The following is a 24,343-nucleotide window of genomic DNA, read 5'->3' on the forward strand; positions in this document are numbered from 1 at the left end:
TTTTTCTCTTCCCTGCAACCTCTCTCCTACAGAAGAGACATTGCGAACCTGTCTTTGTTCTATTGTTATTTCCGTGGCATGTGCTCGTCTGAGCTCCAATCTCTGGTCCTCCCTCACCAATCTTTCACGAAAAACACCCATCTAGCTGAAACCACTGTTAATAATTTTTCCCCACTCTTTATCTGTGTCTAAATCAAAACATAGAGTCCATGAACAAAGCTTCTTTCTTAGAACTGCACGCCTGTGGAACTCTCTTCCGCTTGCCTGTTTCCCACCTGACTACAACTTGGATGTCTTCAAGTCGAACATAAACAAATTCCTGAAAGACCGCCTCCTTAAGTAAGACACTTTATCAAATCTCCAATACTAACAATTACTACAATATTATCCTATTGATTACTGTACATGCAATAACCCTTATCCCTGAGTGGCTTCCGGGCCTTGATAAGTGGTGACTACAATGTTAAAAAAGCAAAAAAAAAAAGCACATATTCGTTTCACCATGTTATTTCAAGGGACAACTACACCAGAATAACAGAGTCATATTGCTCAGTCAAAATTAGAGCATAGGTGGAAGAATGAAATACCATAGAAAACGGATATTTGAGCCACTGGTGGCTGTGCATCTCTGGCACTGAGCACCTCATATAAAACTTGAACTCAGTGTCCATTTTCTTTCCAGGCCGCTGTATCTACACATTACCTAAAACTTTAACGTCATTTACAAAGAGCAGCTGCAATAACCATGGGTTTTGAATTTTCAGTCTATGATAATCAACTTAGTGGGGGGGAGAAAAGCCAGTCAGAATAATAGGAAATGTTACATGTCGAGCGTCAAACTTGAGTGGATTTATTCTGTCTCTTGAGGTCCCTTTCATCCCGAAAGAGGTTCAGGCTAAAAAGCAAAAAAGGAATCTTGCCACTAATGGGATTTAAAAGGAACTTTTTTTTTTTTGACCGTTTCACTGGAGCGTTGTTTCACTTTCAACAAATATAAATCAGGATCAGAAGAAATATTTTTCAAAACAAATACGAATTGGAACGTTTAAATTTTGGCGTTCACGAAAGCAACTTTTCCAATTCAACGGCAACTGTAGAACTTGTAAGAGAAATCACAGCAGTTCTATATGAACATGTTGATGCTGTCACTCAGACACCCAACAACAATTGTACGCCACTGCAGGATTTCATCAACCAATGGAGAAAGTTAAACTGAACCTAAACATTCCATCAGTACAGAACTCAAACGAGCATCTGTTTCTAATCTGCAGATACCCAACTGTTTGTTGTATGGCATTTATCCTAGGCGGGTTGAACCTGCTTCTTCCAAAGGAGGAAGTGATAAGAGATTAAATTCACAGGCGATGTACCCTGTATATCTCCTTCAGGGGAGATGGCGTTAGGGTTTTTTGCAGTTCTTGCATGGAGGTGTTGAAGTCCTCCTACATACAGCAGCTTGTATTGATTTCATATTCCAAAATAGCCATTTAGTATTGGCCAGGCAACTGTGGTGATCTAATGAGAACCAGTGTGTCAACGTGATAAGGCCGTGCGTATGTTCCGATATATATCAATAGCACAAGTGGGACATGACAAGTCCTAGCATGCTACTGCAATGAGTAACGAGGCTCACAATCATAGCATGGAACCTTTTTTATTTTATTGCTGGCAGTTCAGCCTGGCTTTGCTCGGGCCCTATGTACTGTTAAAAACTTTATATGCATATGTATATATATATATATATATATATATATATTAAAAAGTTTGTACTTCTGTACAGGTAACCTACATTTAAAATTTCTAGTGTTTTAACCAAAAATTGGCGGAGGAGTTTGGTAAAGTTTTCAAAACTCAAATCGTTGAACTTTGACCCCTTGACAGCCAAATTTCTGGTCAAAAACCGATTAAAAAGATTTTCCCAAATCTCAATAACCCTTTTGTCAAATCTCGAGTCTGTAGATTAAAAATTGACAGAGTAGTTTGCTAGGGAAATGTACACACACACACACGCAGAAAACATTATTTTAATAGATATGCTAGATAGATTAATTCAGTATTAATCTCCAACCCAAAATTATTTGCTACTAATTTACTATTATTCTTAAATCAAACTTATTTACAACTAGTGGGGGTACCTGTATTGCTCGGATGTTTGGAGGTGTGTATGTAAGGGGGGGGGTAAAGCAAAGAATAAGCGAAGTAATAACCCTGTGTAAATATTAAAAAGAAACTTCTTTAAAAAATCGGGAAAACCAAAACCCAAAAAAAACAGCGAACAAACGTAAAACTTCTTAAAAAAAGAAATTCGAAAAACAAAAACAAAAACAAAAAACAAAAAATAAAAACAAATTCGAAAAACAAAAACAAAAACAAAAAACAGAGCGAAAAGTGAGAAAAAAAAAATGGCATGAATAACCCTTCAATTCTGTTAAGTCCATGGTACATTTCACCCAGTAGAAAGCATAGAACAAAAAAGAATGTTAAAATTCCATTCCAGATTTTTTAAGCAACTACAAAACAAAATAAAGCGCACCCCCCTCTAAAAATGGCAGAAATAACCGTTTGATTCAGTTAAGTCCATGGTGCGTTTAATGTTAAAAGTCTATTCCAGTTTTTTTAAGTAAAAAAAAAAAATGGTAAAAATAACTGTTCGATTCGGTTAAGTCCATGGTGCGTTTCACCCAGCGGAAAGCATAGAACGGAAAGGCATGGTAAAATTCCATTCCAGTTTTTATAAGCAACTATGAAGTAAAGAAAACCCAAACCAAAAACTTCGTAACTGTTCCTTGTGGACGATCCCAGAAATGGTGTAAGTGGTGGCAGTGGAAGGAGGAATTTATTAGAGAGAAAAGATTTTACTACTTCCATTGATTCTAACTGAATGTGGCATTGGACTCTCAACAGAAAAAATATAGGAATCTATGATTATCGAGGAAGTGGAGAGGTGATATGCCTATAACACACCTCAGATAGTGTGCTGCAGTTTGTGCATATAAACATTTGCATGCAATGTCTTGATTTTTAATCCTATTAAGGTCAAAATCACAGAGGAGGGGAATGAGTTAATTATATATATATATATATAAAAAGGATTATTTCATTAATAATCTCAACCCAAAATTATTTGCTATTAATTTACCATTGCTCTCAACTCCAAACTTATTTACTATTGATTCACTATTAATCTCAAACCTAAAATTATTTGCTATTCATTTACTATTAATTCACTATTAATCCCAAACCCTAAAAATATTTGCTATTAATTTACTATTGTTCTTAACTCCAAACTTATTTACAAATAATTCACTATCAATCTCAAACCCCAAATTATTTGATACAAATTTACTATTACTTTTAAATCCAAACTTATTTACTATTAATTAACTACTGATCTCAAACCAAAAATTATTTGCTATTAATTTACTATTGTTCTCAAGTTCTACTTATTTACGAATAATTCATTATTAATCTCAAGAGCCAAATTATTTGCTACTTATTTACTATTACTCTAAACTCCAAACTTAGTTACTCTTAATTCACTATTAATCTCAAACCCAAAATTATTTCCTATTAATTTACTATTACTCTCAACACCAAGCTTATTTACTACTTGCATTTATGCCCGGCATTGCTGTTCATAATGAGCCCTACGTGTGAATACACTTTATGTAAGATTTCAAATGTTTAGACCAAAATTTGTCTGAGTAATTTTGTAGAGACTGCAGAAGTCAAGTTTTTTTTAACTTTGACTCCAATTTTGACCCCTTAACATTTATTATTTTGGTCTCAAATCAAAATACAAAGTTACCTACATCTAAAATTTCAAGTCTTTAGATCCAATATTGACGGAGGAATTTACTAGAATCTGCAAAGGTCAACTCTTTCAACTTTGACCTTTTGGCAGCCAAATTTTTTTTAAACTGATTAAAATGCTTGCCGCATGTCTGAATACTCGCTATGTATAAATTTCAAATGTTTAGGCACAAAATTGTCTGAATAGTTTTCTAGACACTGCAAAGGTCAAATCTTTTGAACTTTGACCCGTTGACAGCTCAAATTTTCGACCCAAACCGGGTAAAAAGCTTGCCCTTTATGTAAAATTTCAAATGTTTGGACCAGAAATTGGCTTAGTAATTTGGTAGAGACCGCAGAGGTCAATTTTATTTTTAACTTTGACCCCAATTTTAACCCCTTAACATTTATTTTTGGGATCTCAAATCAAATTGTTTGATCCATCTCCAAGTAACCTACATTTAAAATTTCAAGTGTTTAGACCTGAAATTGGTGGAGGAGTTTGCTAGAGTTTTTAAAGACAGCCAAATTTCTGGTCGAAAACTGATTAAGATTTTCCTAAATCTCAATATGCTTTATGTCAAATCTTGAGTTTCTAGACCGAAAATTGACAGGTATGGAAATGTACACACACATGGACAGTTTTTATATAACTTGTATGATATCTTATTCATGCAGGGGTGGTACCAGTGCAGGCTTTATGCACAAAATCTCAGACTTCGCTCAGTTTTATTGTTATCATTGAACATTACCATCAGATCTTTCGGTTTTCGTAAATCCTTTAGAGGAGATATTGGGATTCAATTCATTCAAATGTTATTTTCAAATGACTCTCGAGTTCCTCCCTCGGTACATCAAACTTATCACTTTTTAATTCCATGAAAAGTTTCTTTGCAAAAGTATAAGGATTTGTGTGGAATGATTTACATGCCAGGCACTTTTTCTTTCAATGTTTTCTCTGGTTCTCAGCCCTGGCGATCACCAGAATACTTTTTTGAATATCATCTATGATATTCTAAATTTTCAATCTTTCATGATCTGGGGCATCTTTTAATTGACGCCTCAGCATTCTCTGTTCTGATCTTAACTTTTCTTTCTGCGGCTGTCGTCTATTTGGCCGTTATTTTTTATTTTTATGCGTTACTGTACCCCTCCATACAAACGTTGAATATTATCCTAGCGAAAGATGTCATTTGTTGATCAAAGGGACTCTTAAGGTGAGTGGTGAGCAAAAAAGAGAGCTCCTCATCTAATCTCGTCCACGCAGCTGTCTGATTACCCTTATGCCACTGAATTCTTGGCTTGCTAAGTCTCCAGACCGTTGTTGCTCAGCAATAGGATCCTGAATACTGTGGGAGGGTTGTTCCTGATTCACAATCTCCAATAGGTCAATTACGTTGCATGCATCAGCATGCCTTGTGGATTCATAACCCTCGCAAGCTGTTATATTTTCTTCTGCAATCACATGTAACCAGGAGCATGTCTATATCATTTCTGTTTGAGCAATTATGATGGGTGATATATTCTCTCTCCCAGCTACAGATACCCTGAGGGCATTTTTCTTTCGTTGGACTATCCATGTTATTATTAACCGTTTCCTGTCTTTCCAGGATGTCACTTCATCTTTCCAAAGAGTCTTAGTATTATACAAATTTTATCAGACATGTAAAAGCATGTGCGATACCCTGTCCTCATCAGCCACCAACCAGGGTGATAATAGTTCCAGTAGGTACTGCCACTCCTGATGTTACCAAGCAGCTTTTGCCACCAGGCAGGGTATTAAAAAAACAAAAACGATCAACAAGGAGAAATTATAATGTCTGTTCATGCTGAAGTCTTTTTGCTCTCAACAAAATCCAGCGCCATTCTTCGTCCATGTGTTGGGGATTATCAATTCTATGAGGAGGACACTTTTCTTTGAAATCGGACCATGCTACAATGTCTGGCCACTTTTCTGTTTGGATTATGTGGATTGAAAGTGTAGAGATGTCCTGAAATCCACAGAATTTTCCCAATCATTGGCTCTACATTAGTTTTTTCACCTTTGTGAAACTGAATTATTGGTTCCTTGACTGATAGGTTGCTGTCTCATTGTGTTCAAAAATTTCATAATTATTTCTAACACCTTGTTTTGTCGCCATGTGTACATTTGAAGTGATTGTGAGCATGTAGACAGTACATGATGTAAGGTACACAATCATTTTTACACAAAGAACACACATCTGAATCAGATTATAGAAGTTTGATAGAGATGCCTCTAAGTTTCCAGACTTTTTGTATGGACACTTTTATTGATAGTCCCTTTTCAAAGTAAACTGCAATACACCTGTACTATTCCAACAACTTCTGGAAGGTGCCAAGTCCTTTCGTGTGAGCATATCACAGACTCTTTCATCTCAAATGTCTCATAACAACCTCTAAGGGTTTTCCTTGAGCTTAGTGAATAACTAAAAGTCACAGAAAGCAAGGTCTGGACTATAGAGAGGGGGAAATGTCTTGACCATCTTGGTCAAATAGTCTGTAACAAAGAGATCCCTTAGGACAAATGTTGCACAAATCTTCAGTGTACAGTTCCCACACCAACATAAAACATTTGAGATGAAGCAGGTATATGGAGAAAGCTTAGCATCTTATAAACTGTGCTATGATGGGAATCCATAAAGTAACTCCAATGCTAATTCACCGGGATAAACTAGAAAGTGATGGGCAAAACTGCAGATTTAGCTGCATCGCACACGGATGCAAAAGAAATGATCTGCTATACCACAATTATTCACCAAAGGGAGACAATGCCAATTGTTGAAAGGGACGTGAAGTAAAAATTTTTTTATTATACCCGGATCATATTGTGGTGCAGCAAGTTCTGGGAAAACTTCAGAACTGGACATTTTTTATACCGCATATATCAACAACCTAAGTACTGTTTTATCACCACTACCTGATGAACAGCAAAATTAAGTTTATATGAGTCCTATTAAAAAATGGTCTTATTTATTTATTTTTTTTAACTTAAACTCCTTTCTCATATTACAAAAAAAAAAAAAATCTCAAAATAAAGTTGTTAATGCGTTTTATTTCATGAGAACCAGGTGTCCCTAAAGAGCCACAACACTTTATTTTCCATTATTAAAGTGTTGCGAGCAATGTAGAGAGAATCTGCCATATGTCAAATTCGCCTGAGCAAAATTACTCTTAACTTTCAACACTATATTAGGTACAATATAATAATCAAGAGTATTGATGTAAAATACAAAATCTGCACAAATTAAAATATATTTTAACGCTAGTGTTAAAATAAAACCAAGGACGAATTTTCATGAGATTGATATGGTTTTGGAGCTCAACCCTTCGGGCGACAAATATCGAAAAATTGGCTAAAAATCAAATTCCTTCACCCTCAACTGGGCACTTTTCTACAGGCAGAGGGATGCTATTTTCGAAAGTCATCCTTTTTGATTGACTAGCCTTAATTTAAACCTACGTCACTTACAGTTTGGTAATGGACGCAACAGCAAAGACATCACCCCCACCCACATTTTCCTCCTTTCCGGTACGGGTTTTAGCCTGCCACCACTTTTTTGCTCACACACACACCTAAGCTACTAATAAATCTCAACAAAATAAAAAGCCATGACTGAAAATTGAAACGTTCAGATACTATCAAACCCATCTGGACTTATGATCAAAGCTTAAAATATTACCATAATAAAATTATCATCGCTTTGTTAGAGTTACATTTCAAAAATAAGCGGTAAGAAATGAACCAGTTTAAAGAGTTTGTTAAAAAAGAAAAGATATACACTAATTTTTTTTTTGTTTTTTTTTTAAATTTCTTTTTATTGGAATTTGTTAGACATGAACTTATGACCTTGGCCGTTCTTTTTTGCCTTTGAAAAGTGCCAATAAAGACACATTGGCCACTTTCACAATCTTGAATCGGACACCAGGAATATCACCAACAGCATGACCTTTACGACCAAATCCAGCAACCAAAACTTCGTCGTTTTCCTACAAGGAAGAAAAAGGGATGAAAGGATAGAAAATTCATAAATTCACATTGGTTTGCAAACAAACATTAAAATTAGCTTATCAGAATTGTGACGATCAGCTCATAAGATTTTGTACATCAGACCGCCCGTCAACAGTTTTCCTCATACAAGCCGGTTTCATTTACAGAAAATAAAATCAGTGAAGTCAACCAAAATCAGTTTTTTTTTTTTTTTTTTTGTTGAGAGATAGAGAGAGATAGAGAGAGAGGGGGGATATGGATTTTCAGTTCATCATTTGCTAAAATTGCACATCTAAATTATTCCGATATAACCCTTCCCCACCTCAAAATGGATTTGGAAAAAAAAAAAAAAAAAAAAAAAAAAAAAAAAATCCTCCACTCTAAATAAAAAGTCAAGTGGGTATTTTTCTCAAGCCATTAAAATTTTAGATGAAAAATATCACTTCTATCCTTGACAGTTTCAATCAATAATCTCATTTAAACATTTCATAAGTAAAATGAGAATGCATTAGTGAATGTTTAGAATTAAATATTCATTTTTTTTTTTCCTACAAAGTTAAAAAAGCTCAGGATTCATAGCAAGAATCACACTGGTTTATTTGGAAATAAAATTTGCAAGAAAATTAGAAACTAAAATGGTGATCAGTACCAATTTATCCACAAAAGATTCAGAGAACGGATAACAGTGTCATCATGTCACCAGTTTTTTTTTTTTTTTTTTTAAACGTTTTCATCCTTAGATTTAAATAAAGCTTACCAGCACAGAAACAAGCAAAAATAAAAAAAAATAAAAAAAAAATAAAGTGATCAGCGTTTTTTAATCCACAAAAAGATTCAGAGAACGGATAACGTATCATCATATCACCAATAATTAAGGGAAATGTAAAAAAATTAAACACTAAAAATAGTGATTATGAATATCAACCGCAATTTTAGAAAATGTAATGGATAAGCAGCGACGTCTCAAGAACCTGTCATATGGTTACAAGATCTTATCAAGGCAGACATGATCAGACACTAAAAGGACTTAAAATTTCAATGCGATAATCCCACATAATCTTAAATGACCAAACATTTTCTATAAACTTCACTCGAATAGTTTGATACAAAGATCTCATTTTTTTAAATGCTTATCAGATAAGTGACATTCTTCAAACTATTGAATAGTTTTAAGTCCGCCCGTCACTAGTGTTTCATCAATTAAGCAATAAAATTGGTCAATATTTAAAAGAAAATTCTCGTATTAAATGCGACACTGATTTTTGTTCATCTCCATTAAACCAAATTGGATAAAATAATATTAATTGATTTCAACAATTAGTTCTTTATTTTACAAGTTATATATATAAAAAAAAAAAAAAGTTATTACCTTCATTTTCCATTATTAAAGTGTTGCAAGCAACAAATTCGCTCGAGCAAAGTTATTAGCTTTTAACACTACATTAGGTACAATAGAGTATTGGATGTAAAATAATACAAAATCTGCACAAATTAAAATATATTTAAGCGTGTTTTACCAATTTTTTTTTTTTTTTAAATCCTAATCAGCAATTCTAAATTATTTGTTTATTTTTTTTTTTCTTAAATATCAAAGACTGGGAGGGGTTTGAAGTATCTCAATCCATCAGTCTCAAGAACCGGAGTATGCCCTCATATTTTGTGCTAATATCAGGTCATACAGAACAAGATCATCATTGGAAGAAGATATGATAGAAAATTCACGATTAGATGTTTTGACTTTTTGAAGTTAAAATAAAAATCAGTAATTTTATATCTAGAAAAAAAAAAAAAAAAAAAAGTGGGTGCAATAAGTATCTGATAACCAGGCAAAAAGTTTTTTTTTTATTACATAAAAAAAAAAAAAAAATTTTTTCCCCAAGAATTATAATTTCTAAAAAAGTACTCTCCATCCCCATCACTAGTCCCAAAAGAAATTGCTTATCAGATAAGTGACATTCTTCAAACTATTAAATAGTTTTAAGTCCGCCCGTCACTAGCATTTCATCAGTTAAGCAATAACCTTATAACTTGCAGGCTATTTACAGAGATTTTTTTTTTAACACCGCTTAGCTGTGAAAAAGTCAGAATAGTTCAATGGCATTTCAGAGAGGCTGCGAATCTATAGTTTCAAGGGCAGTATATAGTAAAAAAAAAATCTTCAATAGAACACAATCTGCCTGTTTTAAGGACCAGTATATGCCATCATATTTAAGTCATACAGAAAAGGTCACATTGAAAGAAATTTGTTTATATATAAAAAATCCCATTATGCTGTATCAATGAATGCGTGCATATCATTAAACAAAAACTTGTATACAAATTCCAATAATACACACAAATTTTAATAGATAGGATTCAAAATATAGCATGTTTATGTCTAGCCCAATAAACTGAAATAGAAAATTAAATTTAAAAAGTGATCAGCGTTTGTTAATCCACAAAAAGATTCAGAGAACGGATAACGTATCATCATATCACCAATATTTTGGACGAGCTGTGAAAATAATTAAAAAAGTACAAAGTTTTCATAATTTGTGTTGCTTAAAATTAAGGAAAATAAATCTTTTTTTAATATAATTGTTTTTAAAAAACATTTAATTAACAATTTTTAGCAGTGGCCGTAAATGCTATGTGAGACAACGTAGAGAGAAATCAAACTTTTCAGAATGAATGCAGCCAAAGTTATTAATATCTATAGCTTTTATTAATTACTTTGCTCAGACCCTATATACTGTTCATAACTTTTTGGATGAAGTGTGTGTATATATTAAAAAGTTTTACTCGTGTCCAGGTAATCTACATGTAAAATTCCAAGTATTTAGACCCAAAATAGACAGAGGAGTTTAGTAAAGGCCACAAAGGTAAAATCTTTTGAACTTTAACTTCTTGGCAGCTAAATTTTCGCCCAAAAACTGATTAAAAAAAAAAAAAAAAAAAAAAAAAAAACTTGCTGCATGTCTGTAAAATTTCAAATGTTTAGACCCAAAATTGGCTGAATAGTTTCCTAGAGGCCACTTGGCAGACAAATTTTCAGCCAAAAACCGATTAAAAAGCTTGACCTATGTCTGAATAAACTTTATGTAAAATTTCAGAGGTCAATTTTTTTTAACTTTGACCTCATAACATATTTTGAGATCAAATCAAAGTTTGATCCATGTTAAAGTAACCTACATCTAAAATTTCAAGTATTTAGACCCAAAATTGGCAGAGCTTTCAAGAATCAAAATCGTTGAACTTTGACCCCTTGACAGCCAAATTTCTGGCTGAAAAATCAATTGAAAAGATTTTCCCAAATTTTGAGTGTAGACTGAAAATTGACAGTAATTTGGTAGGGAAATGTACACAGAAAATTTCACTTTTCTAGATACATAGGATTTTACCAATTCAATATTGCCCGTCATCTCTAAAAAGCACCAAAACGATTTTGAACCGATAGTAAATGAAATTCAGTTTTAATCTAAAAATCAAAAGTTTGCCTTAAATTCTTCAACCAAATTCCACTTTTTTCATGCTTAAGTGGCCCTGCCACAAATCTTACATCAGCTAAACAAGAATGAATAAACTGGACAACATTTAGCATTCATTTTAAAGAGGTTTGCCCAGCATTTCTTTATAAACACTAAATTGTTAGCAATAAAGAGCCCCCCCTCCCCCGAATATTTCACCAATCTAATGAGTGCAGCTAACATCTGTACATTTCAATTAACGAGTTTTAGACAAAATACAATTAGTAGTCGTCATGCTGCCTACAGCTACCCCCCCCCCAAAAAAAATGTACCTATATTAAATTTGGTGAAGGAGGAAAAATGTTGAACAGAAAACTCAATTTTCTTAAAATCCTAAATAGCAATTGAGGATTGTTGCGTGGAATTTTTAAACCATTTTTTCAAATACAGGTATCAGAAAGGTTAAGCAAGGAAGATGGGGCAATGTAAAAATATCTCAATCCATCAGTCTCAAGAACCGGAGTATGCCCTCACATTCTGGAGTAGAATCGGGTCATACAGAAAAAGATCATCATTGGAAGAAGATATGAAATTAAATGCATTGTCAACCATATTTGGCAGAGTTTATAAAATTTAATAATAATGCAGATATATACTTTATTTACTCCACGACGTTAGACACGGGTTTCTTTGGAGGAGAAAAAAAAAAAAAAAAAAAAAAAAAAAAAGAAACTTAACACCCACGTTTTCAGTTCATATTTATAACTTAGCCACTGTCACACTCCACACACACAATAGAAAAATGTGACCATAAAAAAGTAAAGGACTAGTTGTTAAAACTGGAAAAGAAAAGGACAAGATATTCTAGTAAAAAAATATAAATTTATAACTTAAAATATTGCAGGATCAAGAACTGATTATATAATATTATAATTAAAATATTGCAGCATTAAGAATCTTGTTAAGTTATAAAATTTATATTTTTTTTTTACTAGAATATCTTATCCTTTTCCAGTTCTAACAACTAGTCCTTTTCTTTTCCAGTTTTAACAAGTAGTCCTTTTCTTTTCCATGTTGAAGTTTAACAATATTACTTTTCATGCTCCCATTTTTCTATTGTAATCCATGATTTTTCCAGGCTTCCAATAAATTTATTTGGCTTTTGTTTAATTTCAGTCTTAATTGCCCCCATAGATATAACATACACATATGTAATAACAATGTACGGCAGTTGTATGCTTTTAATAAAATCCCAATTATCTCCCTTTCATTCTTTGTTTCACTTGTTACTTTTTGCGAGAGCGGTGAATTGGTAACAACAGTAGTCACTGAAGCCCGCCACTATACATGGGTGTTAGTCATAAAAACGTTGCGCGTCTCACTTTTTTCAAAACGATTTTGAACACCAGTAAATATATAACTTGTTTTACTGAAGGAAAACTGAATTTTTTTTTTTTTTTTTTTTTTTTACAATATAACTGAGATGATCTGAGAAGGTAATCTTTCAACTGTAATAATTGTTTGAAATTTGGTTGAAAAATGAGTGAGCGGTGAAGCTTTAAATCAGTTCTAAATAACTAAAACTGCCACTCAACCATATTAGAACACTACAGTGTTTGAATGATATACACACAATATCAAAAAACAGTATTGTGAAGTTAAAATGTCTAAAATTGACCCCCTCCACCACAAGTTTTAAATGAAAATGAAAAGTTGCTTATCAGATAAGTGACATTCTTCAAACTATTAGTTTTAAGTCCGCCCGTCACTTAGCGTTTCATCAGTTAAGCAATACAAAAATTTCACAAAATTACTTAATGCAACCACTAAGCTAATCTTAAAAATAAATAGATCTCAATTCAGTTTCAAGAAACCTAACATTATCAAATCATATTGGAAGAAAACTTAAGCTGAATAGTGTGTTCAGCTAATTATCAGTTCCTGCATTTAATAATTATACAATTTTCCAAAATAGCAATTAAGGTACACAAAATTGCCAGTATTTTACCATTGTAAAGAATAGGAGTAAAATGGTGTTTAATTTAGCAAGCTAACCCATCAGATTAAGCATTGTTTTTTCATAAGCCAATAGCCAGGCTTCACTCAAAAGTTGGCAGGCTTCTACGCTATTCTATTATTGTCTTGTATGGTATGATAGTTCCCTACATAGAATGCTCTTTGTAACTTAATTGCCATACATTTCCAAAACTATCTATCTACTCGTGTATTGGGCACTGTTGAAGTAAATACTGAAAATTGAACACCTCAATCCGTCAGTCTCAAGAACCGTGTACGCCCTCATGTTGAAATATTATCGGGTCATACAGAAGAGATCATCATTGGAAGGGCATTTCCTCTCCATATAAAAACGTAAAAAGTGTTTACCTCAATAAAATTTAAACAACCATCGTTTGGTACAAAAGCTGTGATTTTCTTTCCATTTTTGATCAATTGAACTCTCACGCATTTCCTGATGGCAGAATTGGGCTGTTTGGCTTCAACACCACTGGTAACAAGAAAAAAACAATTGCAAAGCATTTAAAATGTGTGCATTTACATAAAAAAAAAAAAAACAAAAAAAAAAACATTGAAATTAAAATCTAAGGAATAAAAAAAACACTGCCAATTTTAGTTCAATATCCTTAGAACTTAAGGATATGCATATTTTAAAAAAAGTTGAGAAAAAAATGCTTCTGGACTTGATTTTTCATATATCTTTTTAGTAGGTATGGCGGTTATAAAGTCAATCGTTTACACCCAATAATTTTATTAAGTAAAAATTAAAACATTACCGTGAGAAAATTGGTTTAATTAATGATTAGATATAACTTATGAACCTACTAGGAAGCCACCTGGCATTACCAGGTCATAAAATATGCTGGTTTTGATTAATGCAGATTTCGTATTTATTATAATAGACCCAAGTAAGGATTAAAAGTTTTTTTAAATCTCAAAACGAAAACGTTTAGCTTACGATTTACTTTTTCTCTCTGACATTAATGGTTGAGTTATGAAGTCATGTTTGCTGCAAGGCTAAAAATTAAATCATGAACCAATAGCTATTACGTGATATGAATATTCGCAATGCAGTCTGGTCTTCACCTGCCAAATTTCATTTTTTTTTTTTTTAATTTTCAGATTTTCCGCCAGTTAAAACCCAGATATAAAGTTTCACATGGGTTCGAATACCCTATATATTAAATTTCATGATTGTAGACCAAAAACTGACAGTTTGATAGGCAAATTTTTAAAAAACATATGCATCCATAAATATATACGGAAACAGGTTTTTGTTTACTATGACCATATTACGCAAGTATAAATTATATAGAATATCAGCATGAATATAATTACACATAATCACCCGATAAGATCTTTTTGCAGATGAATGCAATTCCATGACCCATATATAACAAAGTTGTATTTTCTTTTTAAATAAATAAAAAACACTTACACTTTTTCCAAAACAATTCCTTTGGCATGAGAAGAACCTCCAAAAGGATTGGCCTTGTATCTGGTACCTAAATTGGCTTTCTTGTAATCATTATCGTGCCATCTTTGCTTACGACGGTGGTCTCTCAGCTTTCGAGCAGTTCTCAAGCCTCTAGGCTTACCTATCAAAAAGAAAAGTTAAAACTTTAAAACATTTAAAATTGTCGCCAGCAAGTAGTGTTTATATTAAAACACTTAGGCAAAGTTATTAAATCATGGAGTGAATGGTTTTAGAGTAAAAAAAAAAAAAAAAAAAAAAAAAAAAAAAAAAAAAAAAAAAAAAAAAAAAAAAACTGTTGACATTAAATTTTGTTCCAAACATTATGGACCTTTTTTTTGGGAGGGGGGGGGGGAAGGGAGGAGATTGAAGATAACCAATATTGTTATATTGGGAATCATTTAAAGTTTAAATCTTTCGAGAAAGACAGATTTTTGCATAGAAAAATACAATTTTAAATATGCATAGTTATGCAATATGGCTCAAATGAAACGGCCATATTTGACAACTTCACTAATGTTAACATAAAGCATGTATTTCTCACTAGTACATGTGTATTTCTCAGTTGACTTTAACTCTAAATGATTCCTCATAACCATGTCATGGGTCGGTTGGGTGGACACCACATCCCAAACACTGGCTGACCAGGTACTGCGATTCAAGCCTCTTCCATCGTAAGTGCAGGCCATATGTGGTTGCAGTAACGGGTGCCCAGAATCAATTCAGTGTAGTGCTTCAGTCCTGAGCGAGGTTTTCAGTTAATCATGTTTTTTTCTGGCCTGGTGGTGAAGATCGACAAGTTCATGGATGAAGTCATGTGGGTGTCAACAAAGGGCATGGCTGAACCAGCAAAGGCATCTGGTAAGGAAAGGTTTTTGGTGGGAGTGGATCCTGCAGCAAGTGAAAATTGTACAGTAGAAGATAACTGCTGCCAGCGGAAATTGACAATGTGACAGTGATGGTGAAATGCCTCCAGTTTGCATAAGTCACTAGCTTGCAGCCATACAGGAGAATAGTGCGGACGAGGACTAGGTAGATTCCAACTTTGGTGTCCAGCCTTACTTCTTTTTGAGACCAGAGGCGCGACTGAAGTCGATGGAAGGTAGTATGAGCATTGCTGATGTAGTTGAGAATGTCTTCCTCCTCTTGGCCTGTTGCTGTGATGATAGAACCAAGATATTTGAACTGATTGACCTCTTCAATGGTTTCTGCATTGAGAAGCAGTTGTTTTTCATTTGGAAATAACTGTCTTATTGGCATTCATCTTCATGGTGATCTTTGAGGCGTACAATTGCATCTTATCAATGCCCAATTTAATGTCAGCAATATTATCAGCCTAGTAGATATTCGGTATTTGCAGACCACGACTTACTGTTACACCATGAAAGTTGGCCAGCGTGTTCAATATGATCCAATCGATAGTGTAATTCAAAGAGCACTAGCGAGAGAACGCACCATTATCCGACTCCAGAGTGAATGTCTAAACATGACTCCCGACTATACATGCCAACTTTAGTAGGGTTTGATTAGGGCAAGCAGTTTTGTGAACATGTCATCGGCATGTACGACCTTCCAAAGGGCTCCACGATCAACAGTCAAATGCAGTGCAGACGTTGGTAACTAGCAAGGCTTAAGCATTTTTTGAATTGTGAAAATTTGATCAGTACATTATCGGCCTGGGCGAAATCCACATTGCATTGGCCTTGTCCATCTGTCTCTTTAAAACCGCTTGAACAGGATAGGATAGATTTTTACACATCGATAAGGCCGATACGATAATTAATGCAGTAGTGTTTACCTTCTTGTAGAGGGGAAGTAAGACGCTCCAGTCTGGAGGGAAGTTTTCAATTTCCTTGACATGGGTAAAGATTTAGTAGAGGGTTGGGTTGTTGGATCACATTGTCGATTTAACCTCGAAGGCTAACCCCACCCTGTACGAAAACCAATTGGAAATGGAAGTCCATACCACACAATCCAGAGAATTTAACTTACATTTCTTTTAAATTTCAGTGGAAGAAAAAAATTTTTTTAACTAGACAATTAAAAATAAAAATCTGTGGTTCTTGTGGTAGACACAAGTGAAATATGTCAGTTAAAAATAAAAACTCAAAATACTTATGAATATACGGAAAATAATCTAATATTTAAGATATTCAATTTTTTATTCAGAGACTAGTCACCATTATTAACCATCCAAGGGAGATGGTTAAAACTCGATTTGTCTGCATACTCATGTAGAAGACAATTGACAGCAATGCAGCATAAACTCTTATTTATACATTTTATTTTTGGATATAAAGAAAAAAAATGTTATCAAAGGCATTGCCTCATTTGCGTGCGTGTGTGAGAAAGTCTATTATGATACCATAAAGATACATTCGTTCACCAAATCTAGTGCTTAGACAACGCGAAGGATCGATTTTGATCAAAGATTACAGAAACAGGGGACATAACTTAGATTGCTTACTGTTAAATTAATTTCAATTTCAGAGTTCCAATACCAGAGAAGAGTAATATGAATGTTAAGTACATTAAACCTCGATTTATTTTTCAATAGATATGACCAATTCAGTCGCCAAGCACTCAAAATCTTGCCAGGCTAGGAAAAATTTGGCGTACATTTGGTTTTCACAAGTTTTTCTGATTTGTTTATAACTGCCATATTTCACTTGCATGTTTACAAGTACTAAAATCTGTTTTTGTAAATAATAAAAACACTTAAAAAGTTATCTTTGATAAGATCAGTTTTAATATAAAAATGGGTCGCGTTGACGCGTTGCTGCTCGGTCTTAGTGTTGGCGTATGTAAACAAACTTTCTATAAAAATAGAATCGATTATAAATTGTATTCTTCACGACAGACAGCACGGTAGACTTATTTGACTAGTCACCGCTACGAAATGGAAATAAGGGGTGGGGGCTTTTGTAATTATTCCGTTTTTACTTACCTCCCTGAGCAAGGACAAACCTTTTAATATGGGTATCTCCCACCCCAAGGATTGGAAAAATAAAATCTGTCTCAGTTTAGAATTTCCATTCACTGATCGAGGACAGATGAAGTGAAGTTTCATTTGAGCATATTTTTTTTCCTCTCGATTTATGTATAATTGCTCGCCTGGCAAAATTGTTATGCGATCCTACAAGATCGTTACATGCCGGAACCTACAATTTTTTTTTTTTTTTTTTTTTTAAATAATTTTACGGAAAGAAAAAAAAATACATAACTCCTTTACAGAATTATTTCCAGGACGAATAAGATGATAAGTTTATATTTAAGGAAGAATACATAGGTTTCGACCATCAAAATTGGACAAAGCTTGACATGAAAAAAAAAAAAAAAAAAAGTCATGGTTACTGAATAGAGTAACCAGATTTAAGCTTTAAAAATAAAGACCACAAACAAGGCAATTAACGTGACATTTTTGCACTCAAAATAAAGCAAATCTTGGAGTTAGACACACAAAGAGGTATAAATTATAATCAGACAAGTTATTGCATTTATTGTATTAGTTAAAATAACCGCGCAAGTTCGAGACTTATAAAATGCAATTATATAAAAATGCCGATTTCATAGTAAAACACTTGAAATCAACTTTTAAAATAATGAAATTTAAGATATATTCCATCTTAAATTTCATCGATTGGTTTTATAAAATATGTAAAAACTATTAATACACACGTGGTCGACTTGCAATAACTGGCAATGATAATTAACGATAGATAAAACTAAATCAATACAAGTTAATTTAATCGATTAAAATATCGAATTCGATTAGAAATTATTTCTCGATTTTCTTAAATGTTTCATTCGGTAAGGAAAAAAAAAATAAATTAAGTTGAACAATTTAATACTTTAAGCATGCTTTCAAGAGGAAAGGGGTTGGATATTGTTTGGACGTTAGAATAAAATATTACGAACAACGATAATTAAACTTCAAATAAAAAGTGAATAATGAACAGAAAATCCTTACAGAAGAGTGATGGTAAATTAAAAATGTCAAATAACAGCTTAAAATTATTTAAATCTGTAAAAAATGGAAGGAGGTGTTTAATTTGTAACTTACCCATGATGGCGGCTTACAAGTGAAAGGATAGAGAGATTGCGCCTGCGCAATCACGTTAAATCTCGCGAGAGTCTCGTAATAATTTATCTCGACTTACACGAGATCTCGTTTTTATATTTTTTTAGCAGACAAGACTACTTCCTCTACGAACGCCCACAGAAAATAGTATAAACCTTACGGAGTTTCACGATTCTACTTAATACCCTGTGACAAACAGGCAGCGCGTTTGTTTGTTTTATGCAAAAACGAACTAAACATGAATATACTGACCTTTTCTATTTTTTTAGTACTTTTAATAAGTACTTTAAATTTTGCCAATGGAGGTGACGTTCCAGCCTTGATCTGGTCACCGACAAGGTAACAATCAAAATATTAATTCCATACATTATTATTTTTTTCTCGGCGTGACCCGTGACCTTTAATTCTAATAAGTTTTGTTTTACTAACCTTTCAAAATGTTCCTTATCTGTTTTTATTAGGTAAACGTCACTGTTGGCGATATAAATTATTTTTAAGGAGATATACGGTGGTGGAAACAAGTCTAAAAAAAAAAACAACTTATTTTGGGTTACCCACTCCTTTGTGACATGTTTGTGTTTTTTATTTCTTTTTTAAATAAGCATTTTAAGTTCTAGCCAGGAAGAAAGTAAGATATCATACCCTTTATAATTTACCCACAATTACGGAACTTAAATACTTATAACTGGTAGTTTGAGTCGGGCGTTCTGGTTTGCACCCCCCCCATATATATATTTTTCAACCTCGGAGTGACTTAAATTATCTGATGAGATCGGCAGAACAATATTATTGTCCTGTCGATTGAAACAACCTGTAATGATTCAAGCAAAAAAAAAAAAAAAAAAAAAAAAAAAAAAAAAAAGAGGTTGAAATAATGAAAACATATTTAGCTCTATTAAAGTATTGAGCACCCCCCTTTTTTTTACCAAATATACCTCCTTATATATATATATATATATATATATATATATATATGCGTGTGTGTGTGACGAAAATTCGGCACAATTTAGGAGATTGTTTGGGGCTAATTTCCCAACGGTATTTCCTTTTATTCATTTGTTATCTATGCGGGTTGAACTTAGTCTGGCTAAATTGAAACATGATCGCCTTTTATTTTATTTAATAAATCGGTGCTAATGCACTTACTGATCCTGCGCTATTTTTTAAATCGTATTTCCAAGTTTAAAGTTTTGATATGTTTTTTATTCAAAGTACAGTTTTTTAGTTAAAGTACAGAATAGCTACAAAACACCCTCGCCTCCCCATGTTAAGAATGGCTTTTTAAATAATAACGTAATTATTTCATCACGGATCATTAAGTACATGAGTACCAATAATTCAAATCCAAAGCGTACCATTTCTCGCTTTTTTTGTCTCGTTTAAATACTCCGAATTATAATTTAAATCATTTCATCCTCGTAATGTATTAAAGTTCATTCTTATCTCAGCTGATCTCGTGTTTTTTTGTTTTTTCTTTTTCAAACACGAAAAGAATTTTCTTTCAAATGTTGCCATGCCCTTGCATTATCTTCGGAATAATTGAAAAAAAAAAAAAAAAATGTTACCGTGCTAAAATCATGTTATTTAAAATCATTTTCACCTAACAATTACATAATAGGACAAAATTTCGGAAATCGCAAAACTGAATTTCACATGAAAACAATGGTGTCTCGTATTTTTAAGATGATTATATCCAAAAATTACGAAAATCGATAAGGTAGAAAATTATTTATTAAAGAAAATAAAAAATAGAATTCGGTGAAAACGATCGTAAGACACAGGAGAGTTAAAAAAGGAGGTAATTTTCTATTTCCATTTAAACAAGATGTTCGCAATTTTTCACTTAACACGATTAAAGTTAAAAAAAAATTTTTTTTTTTTTAATGATTCAATAATATTCAAGTAATTTCGACTGCATAATTTAGAAACTACTATTGTAATTAGAATTGGCAAACAAAAGAAAAAAAATCACTAGATACCATTGTTTTTTTTTTTTTTTTTTTTTTTTTAAATCTTATCTGAAAACCCCATTTATCGACTACAAAATTTCGTCCTAATAGGAGAAAAAGCGCTAAAAAAAAGGGTACTTGTACAGTTTAATTAAGACATTAAAAATGGGGTCGATTTTTACGACGTGCCCCCCCACTGCCCCAGCCCCACTGTATTATAAGCACCCCAACCTTAACCTCCTTATGTTAAGAACAGAATAAACACCACCACCCAACCTCGAAAGCCGTTCTTAACATGGGAAGGTTGGGGTGTTTATAATACGCTGGTGCAGTAGTGGTGCAGCACTGCAGCAGTGCAGCACTGGTGCAGTCTAGGTGTATCAGAATTTTTGTAGGAATTTTTGATACCCCTAACACGAAACTGCGAATAAAATATAAAAATCTCGTAATTTCTCTGTTAAAAGTGAGTTGTTTATTTTCTTTATGGATTATACTTCCAAAATAAACTATTAAAGTTGTTTTAAAAGTAATAGAAATTTTTTTTATTTATTTATTTTTTTTTTTTTTTTATTAAACAGTAATGAATTTTCCGAACTCAATATTTTTCAATTTTTAAACTTTAAAAATCTATCAAAATTTTTCTATTGATTCTATTTTTACGATATTTTCAGGGTCAATGTCAAGTTTTATGTTCTTTCCAGTAAACCGAATATAATATTTTAGACAAACGTTTTTTTTTTTTTTTAAATTCACGCCCCCCCCTTTTCAAGTTTCTATTAAAAAGTAAATAATTAATTTACTCACCGAAAAGTAAATAATTAATTTACTCACAAATTGAAGAGAAAAGGTCAATAAATAATATATTCAAATTTAAAACAAAAAAAAAAACGTAGTGTGTTTTAGAAATTTACCTGTAAAGTTTGAAGTTTAAAACCTTTTTTTTTTTAACCACGTTATTTGTTTTTTCTTTTTTTTAATGGAACCTTGGTCCTTGCTCCTTTAATTGAAAAAAAAAAAAAATAGGGCTTGAATTACAATTTTCGAGGAGTTATAAGCTTGGAAAGATAGGGGGTCGAATAATTCACGCCTCCCATTTTGAAATGTCTATTAAAAAGTAAATAATTTATGTACCAAAGTCTTATATATCACAAATTGAAGAGAAAAGGTCAATAAATAATATATTCAAATTTAAAACAAAAAAAAGTACTGTTTTTTTAGAAATTTACCTGTAAAGTCCGAAGTTTAAAACCTTTTTTAAAAAAAAGTCACTTTTTTTTTTTTTTTTTTTTTTGAATGAAACCTTGGTCCTTGCTCCTTTAATTGAAAATAAAATTAGGGCTTGAATTACATTGTACGATGTGCACCTGCACCACTGGTGCAGATGCACATCGTACAATTGACCAAAAATGAAAATATCGAAAAAAAAATTTCATCAAGTAGTTTGTTTTGTTTTTATAAAACGAAAAAACTTTACCGAGCAAAAGTTCGATTTTTAGGAAGAAAAGCTAGTATTAAAAATGGGGGTGGGGTGGGGGGAGTTTCGGCACTTTAAACTGAGTTATCACTCCGTGGCGTGTTCAAAAAATTCAAAGATGGCTTACTTCAACGCGCTGTCATAAAAACGTGTTTTTTTTCCGCTGTAAAAACAAAAAAAAAAAACAAAAGAAAACGATCAAATTAAGTGAATTTTTTTTTTTTTTTCGGAGATCTTCAGTCCAAAACGGATACGTACAATATAACCTTTTTTTGATATTTTCATTTTTTTAATGTCTTGATTAAATTCTACAAGTACCAAAATCTGGTAGAATATGTGCTAGATGCATTAAAAAAAAAAACAATCATCCACAATTACGTTCTGATATTTTGTTCTTTAAAATAGCAGATCCTTAATTTAAGTCAGTTCGTTATACTGAATTGGTAGTACAGCTCTTCCACGTTAAAACATATGATAAAACTTGATAATTCAATAAATTCTATTTTTGGCAATCTTGACAATTGTAGGTCCTATTTCAAAACATAGAAAACATGGCCGTCAAAATATCACATGACTTGAGAATATGCAAAATGCGATCTCCAGAAACCCGAAACGAAATACGTCTTAATAGTTTTTGCAGTTTCTCTCTTTCTGAATTTTTGAATTAATCTTTTTTATGATAGTGAAATATAAGATCTCCATCGAGCTTAAAGCTACATATAAACAAAACACAGATTGCATTAGCAGGAGCGGAGATACACAAACTGATGTTTGTCAGCCACGGTGTTGATTCATAAGCAACAATGGCGCCGACCGGTGCTAAGTACAATATTTGATTGACTGCTAACGAAGCATTAAGTTGTCAGAAACTATGCTTTTTGTATCCATCCTTCCATTATGATACACAGTTTATTATAGCGAAGAATTATTGGGCAAAACACATTGCCCAAGGAAATAGCTTGCACTAAGAGGGAGAAAACCAGATTTCCACAGATAGAATACGAATATATGTGATAAAAAATAATTATAAAACAGGTCATAAGTAACAAACTTAGTCTAAATTCATTCACAGACACACCAGGTTTAAATAGAAATAAAACAAACGCGGAATCAGGGAAACAAACATTTCCCTATGGCAAGGATAACCGCATCATTACGACAAATCTGACAGCAAAAGTTTTCTGTTATTCATTCACACGTGAACTATGTCTGCATGCGTAATATATAAAGGCTCGCCACTTCAGCTGACCAGCAGTGGTGGCAGAGGTTGGTGCAACGACTCGTATGCTTTACTCTCCTCTAATAAAAACAACTAACTTCGCTCTTTACTTCTCATAAGTAACAAAGGCTGTTCACCCACCGTTGGCAACAACAAATTTTAATAACAAGGACTTTGATATTTCATCTCGGAACATCCTATAAACAAGAGACATTTCTAATTATTTTCACTTCTAACAACCCTTAATAACAAGGGTTTTGTTATTTTCTTCTTCTCAAAAACAAGACATTTTCTGCCATTTTGTTTCTTTTCAATAAATATTTAACTGTGTCTTTCTTGCTACCATAAATGAAAATTGTCATGAAATGAAAATGTATGATGTTCAAAATTATAGATAATTTTGAACAGTCATTATTGGAATACGTATAATGTGTTTTTTTTTTGTTATTTTTTTTACAAAATTTAAAATGTTCCGATAATTAACGTTTCATTTTGTGTTAATGTATTACATTAGTGCCTTTGTTTTGTTTTTACCTAAAATTATACGAAAATTTGACATTTTCAGATCAACTGTTCACCCCTTTAAGAAGTTCTTAAAACAATTATCAAAAATAATAGTAATGCACATGTACCAAAGTTCCAAATAGTTTTAAAAAATAATAATAATAAAAATTTAGAAAGCCATTCTTAACATGAGAGGGGAAGGGCTTTCACGTGATATGAGAGGAAGATAATCATTCATTCTATTCGCGTCATCACCAATGTCCCGCAGAAACTGGAAGTCAAAAAGAGCAGACAGTCTTGATTATAACCATTTTTCCTCACACTAAAATGTTAGTACACGCAAAATAATTTTTGACAAAAAGAAAACTTTGAACATTTT

The 24,343-nt window shown here is 32.6% G+C and overlaps 2 protein-coding genes across 2 annotated transcripts in view; one reads left to right on the forward strand and one right to left on the reverse strand.

Moving 5' to 3' along the window:
- Positions 1–7,597: 7,597 nt before the first annotated feature.
- LOC145260594 (small ribosomal subunit protein uS12) lies at positions 7,598–18,935 on the reverse strand. The gene is made up of 4 exons (XM_080118869.1): positions 18,801–18,935; positions 14,702–14,861; positions 13,633–13,753; positions 7,598–7,800 (listed from the first exon to the last, which is right to left on the reverse strand). Exons 1-4 carry the CDS (start codon positions 18,802–18,804, stop codon positions 7,654–7,656), a joined length of 432 nt encoding a protein of 143 aa, XP_079974995.1. The 5' UTR covers positions 18,805–18,935; the 3' UTR covers positions 7,598–7,653.
- Positions 18,898–24,343, forward strand: part of LOC145260592 (V-type proton ATPase subunit S1-like) — a 56,475-nt gene continuing 51,029 nt past the window's right edge. Inside the window, exon 1 of the mRNA XM_080118868.1 lies at positions 18,898–19,157. Coding sequence (XP_079974994.1) covers positions 19,057–19,157 — 101 coding nt within the window. The 5' untranslated portion in view covers positions 18,898–19,056. The remainder of the gene's footprint in view (positions 19,158–24,343) is intronic.

Source organism: Euprymna scolopes, chromosome 36, assembly GCF_053919585.1.
Source record: "Euprymna scolopes isolate OS-2025 chromosome 36, ASM5391958v1, whole genome shotgun sequence".
NCBI classification, from domain to species: domain Eukaryota; kingdom Metazoa; phylum Mollusca; class Cephalopoda; order Sepiida; family Sepiolidae; genus Euprymna; species Euprymna scolopes.

Coding starts and splice junctions, on each gene's coding strand:
- LOC145260594 (XM_080118869.1), bottom strand. Junction 13,754..14,701: donor GGAATTGTTTTGGAAAAAGT/GTAAGTGTTTTT, acceptor TCTTGTTACCAG/TGGTGTTGAAGCCAAACAGC. Junction 7,801..13,632: donor GTTGTTTAAATTTTATTGAG/GTAAACACTTTT, acceptor TCTTCCTTGTAG/GAAAACGACGAAGTTTTGGT.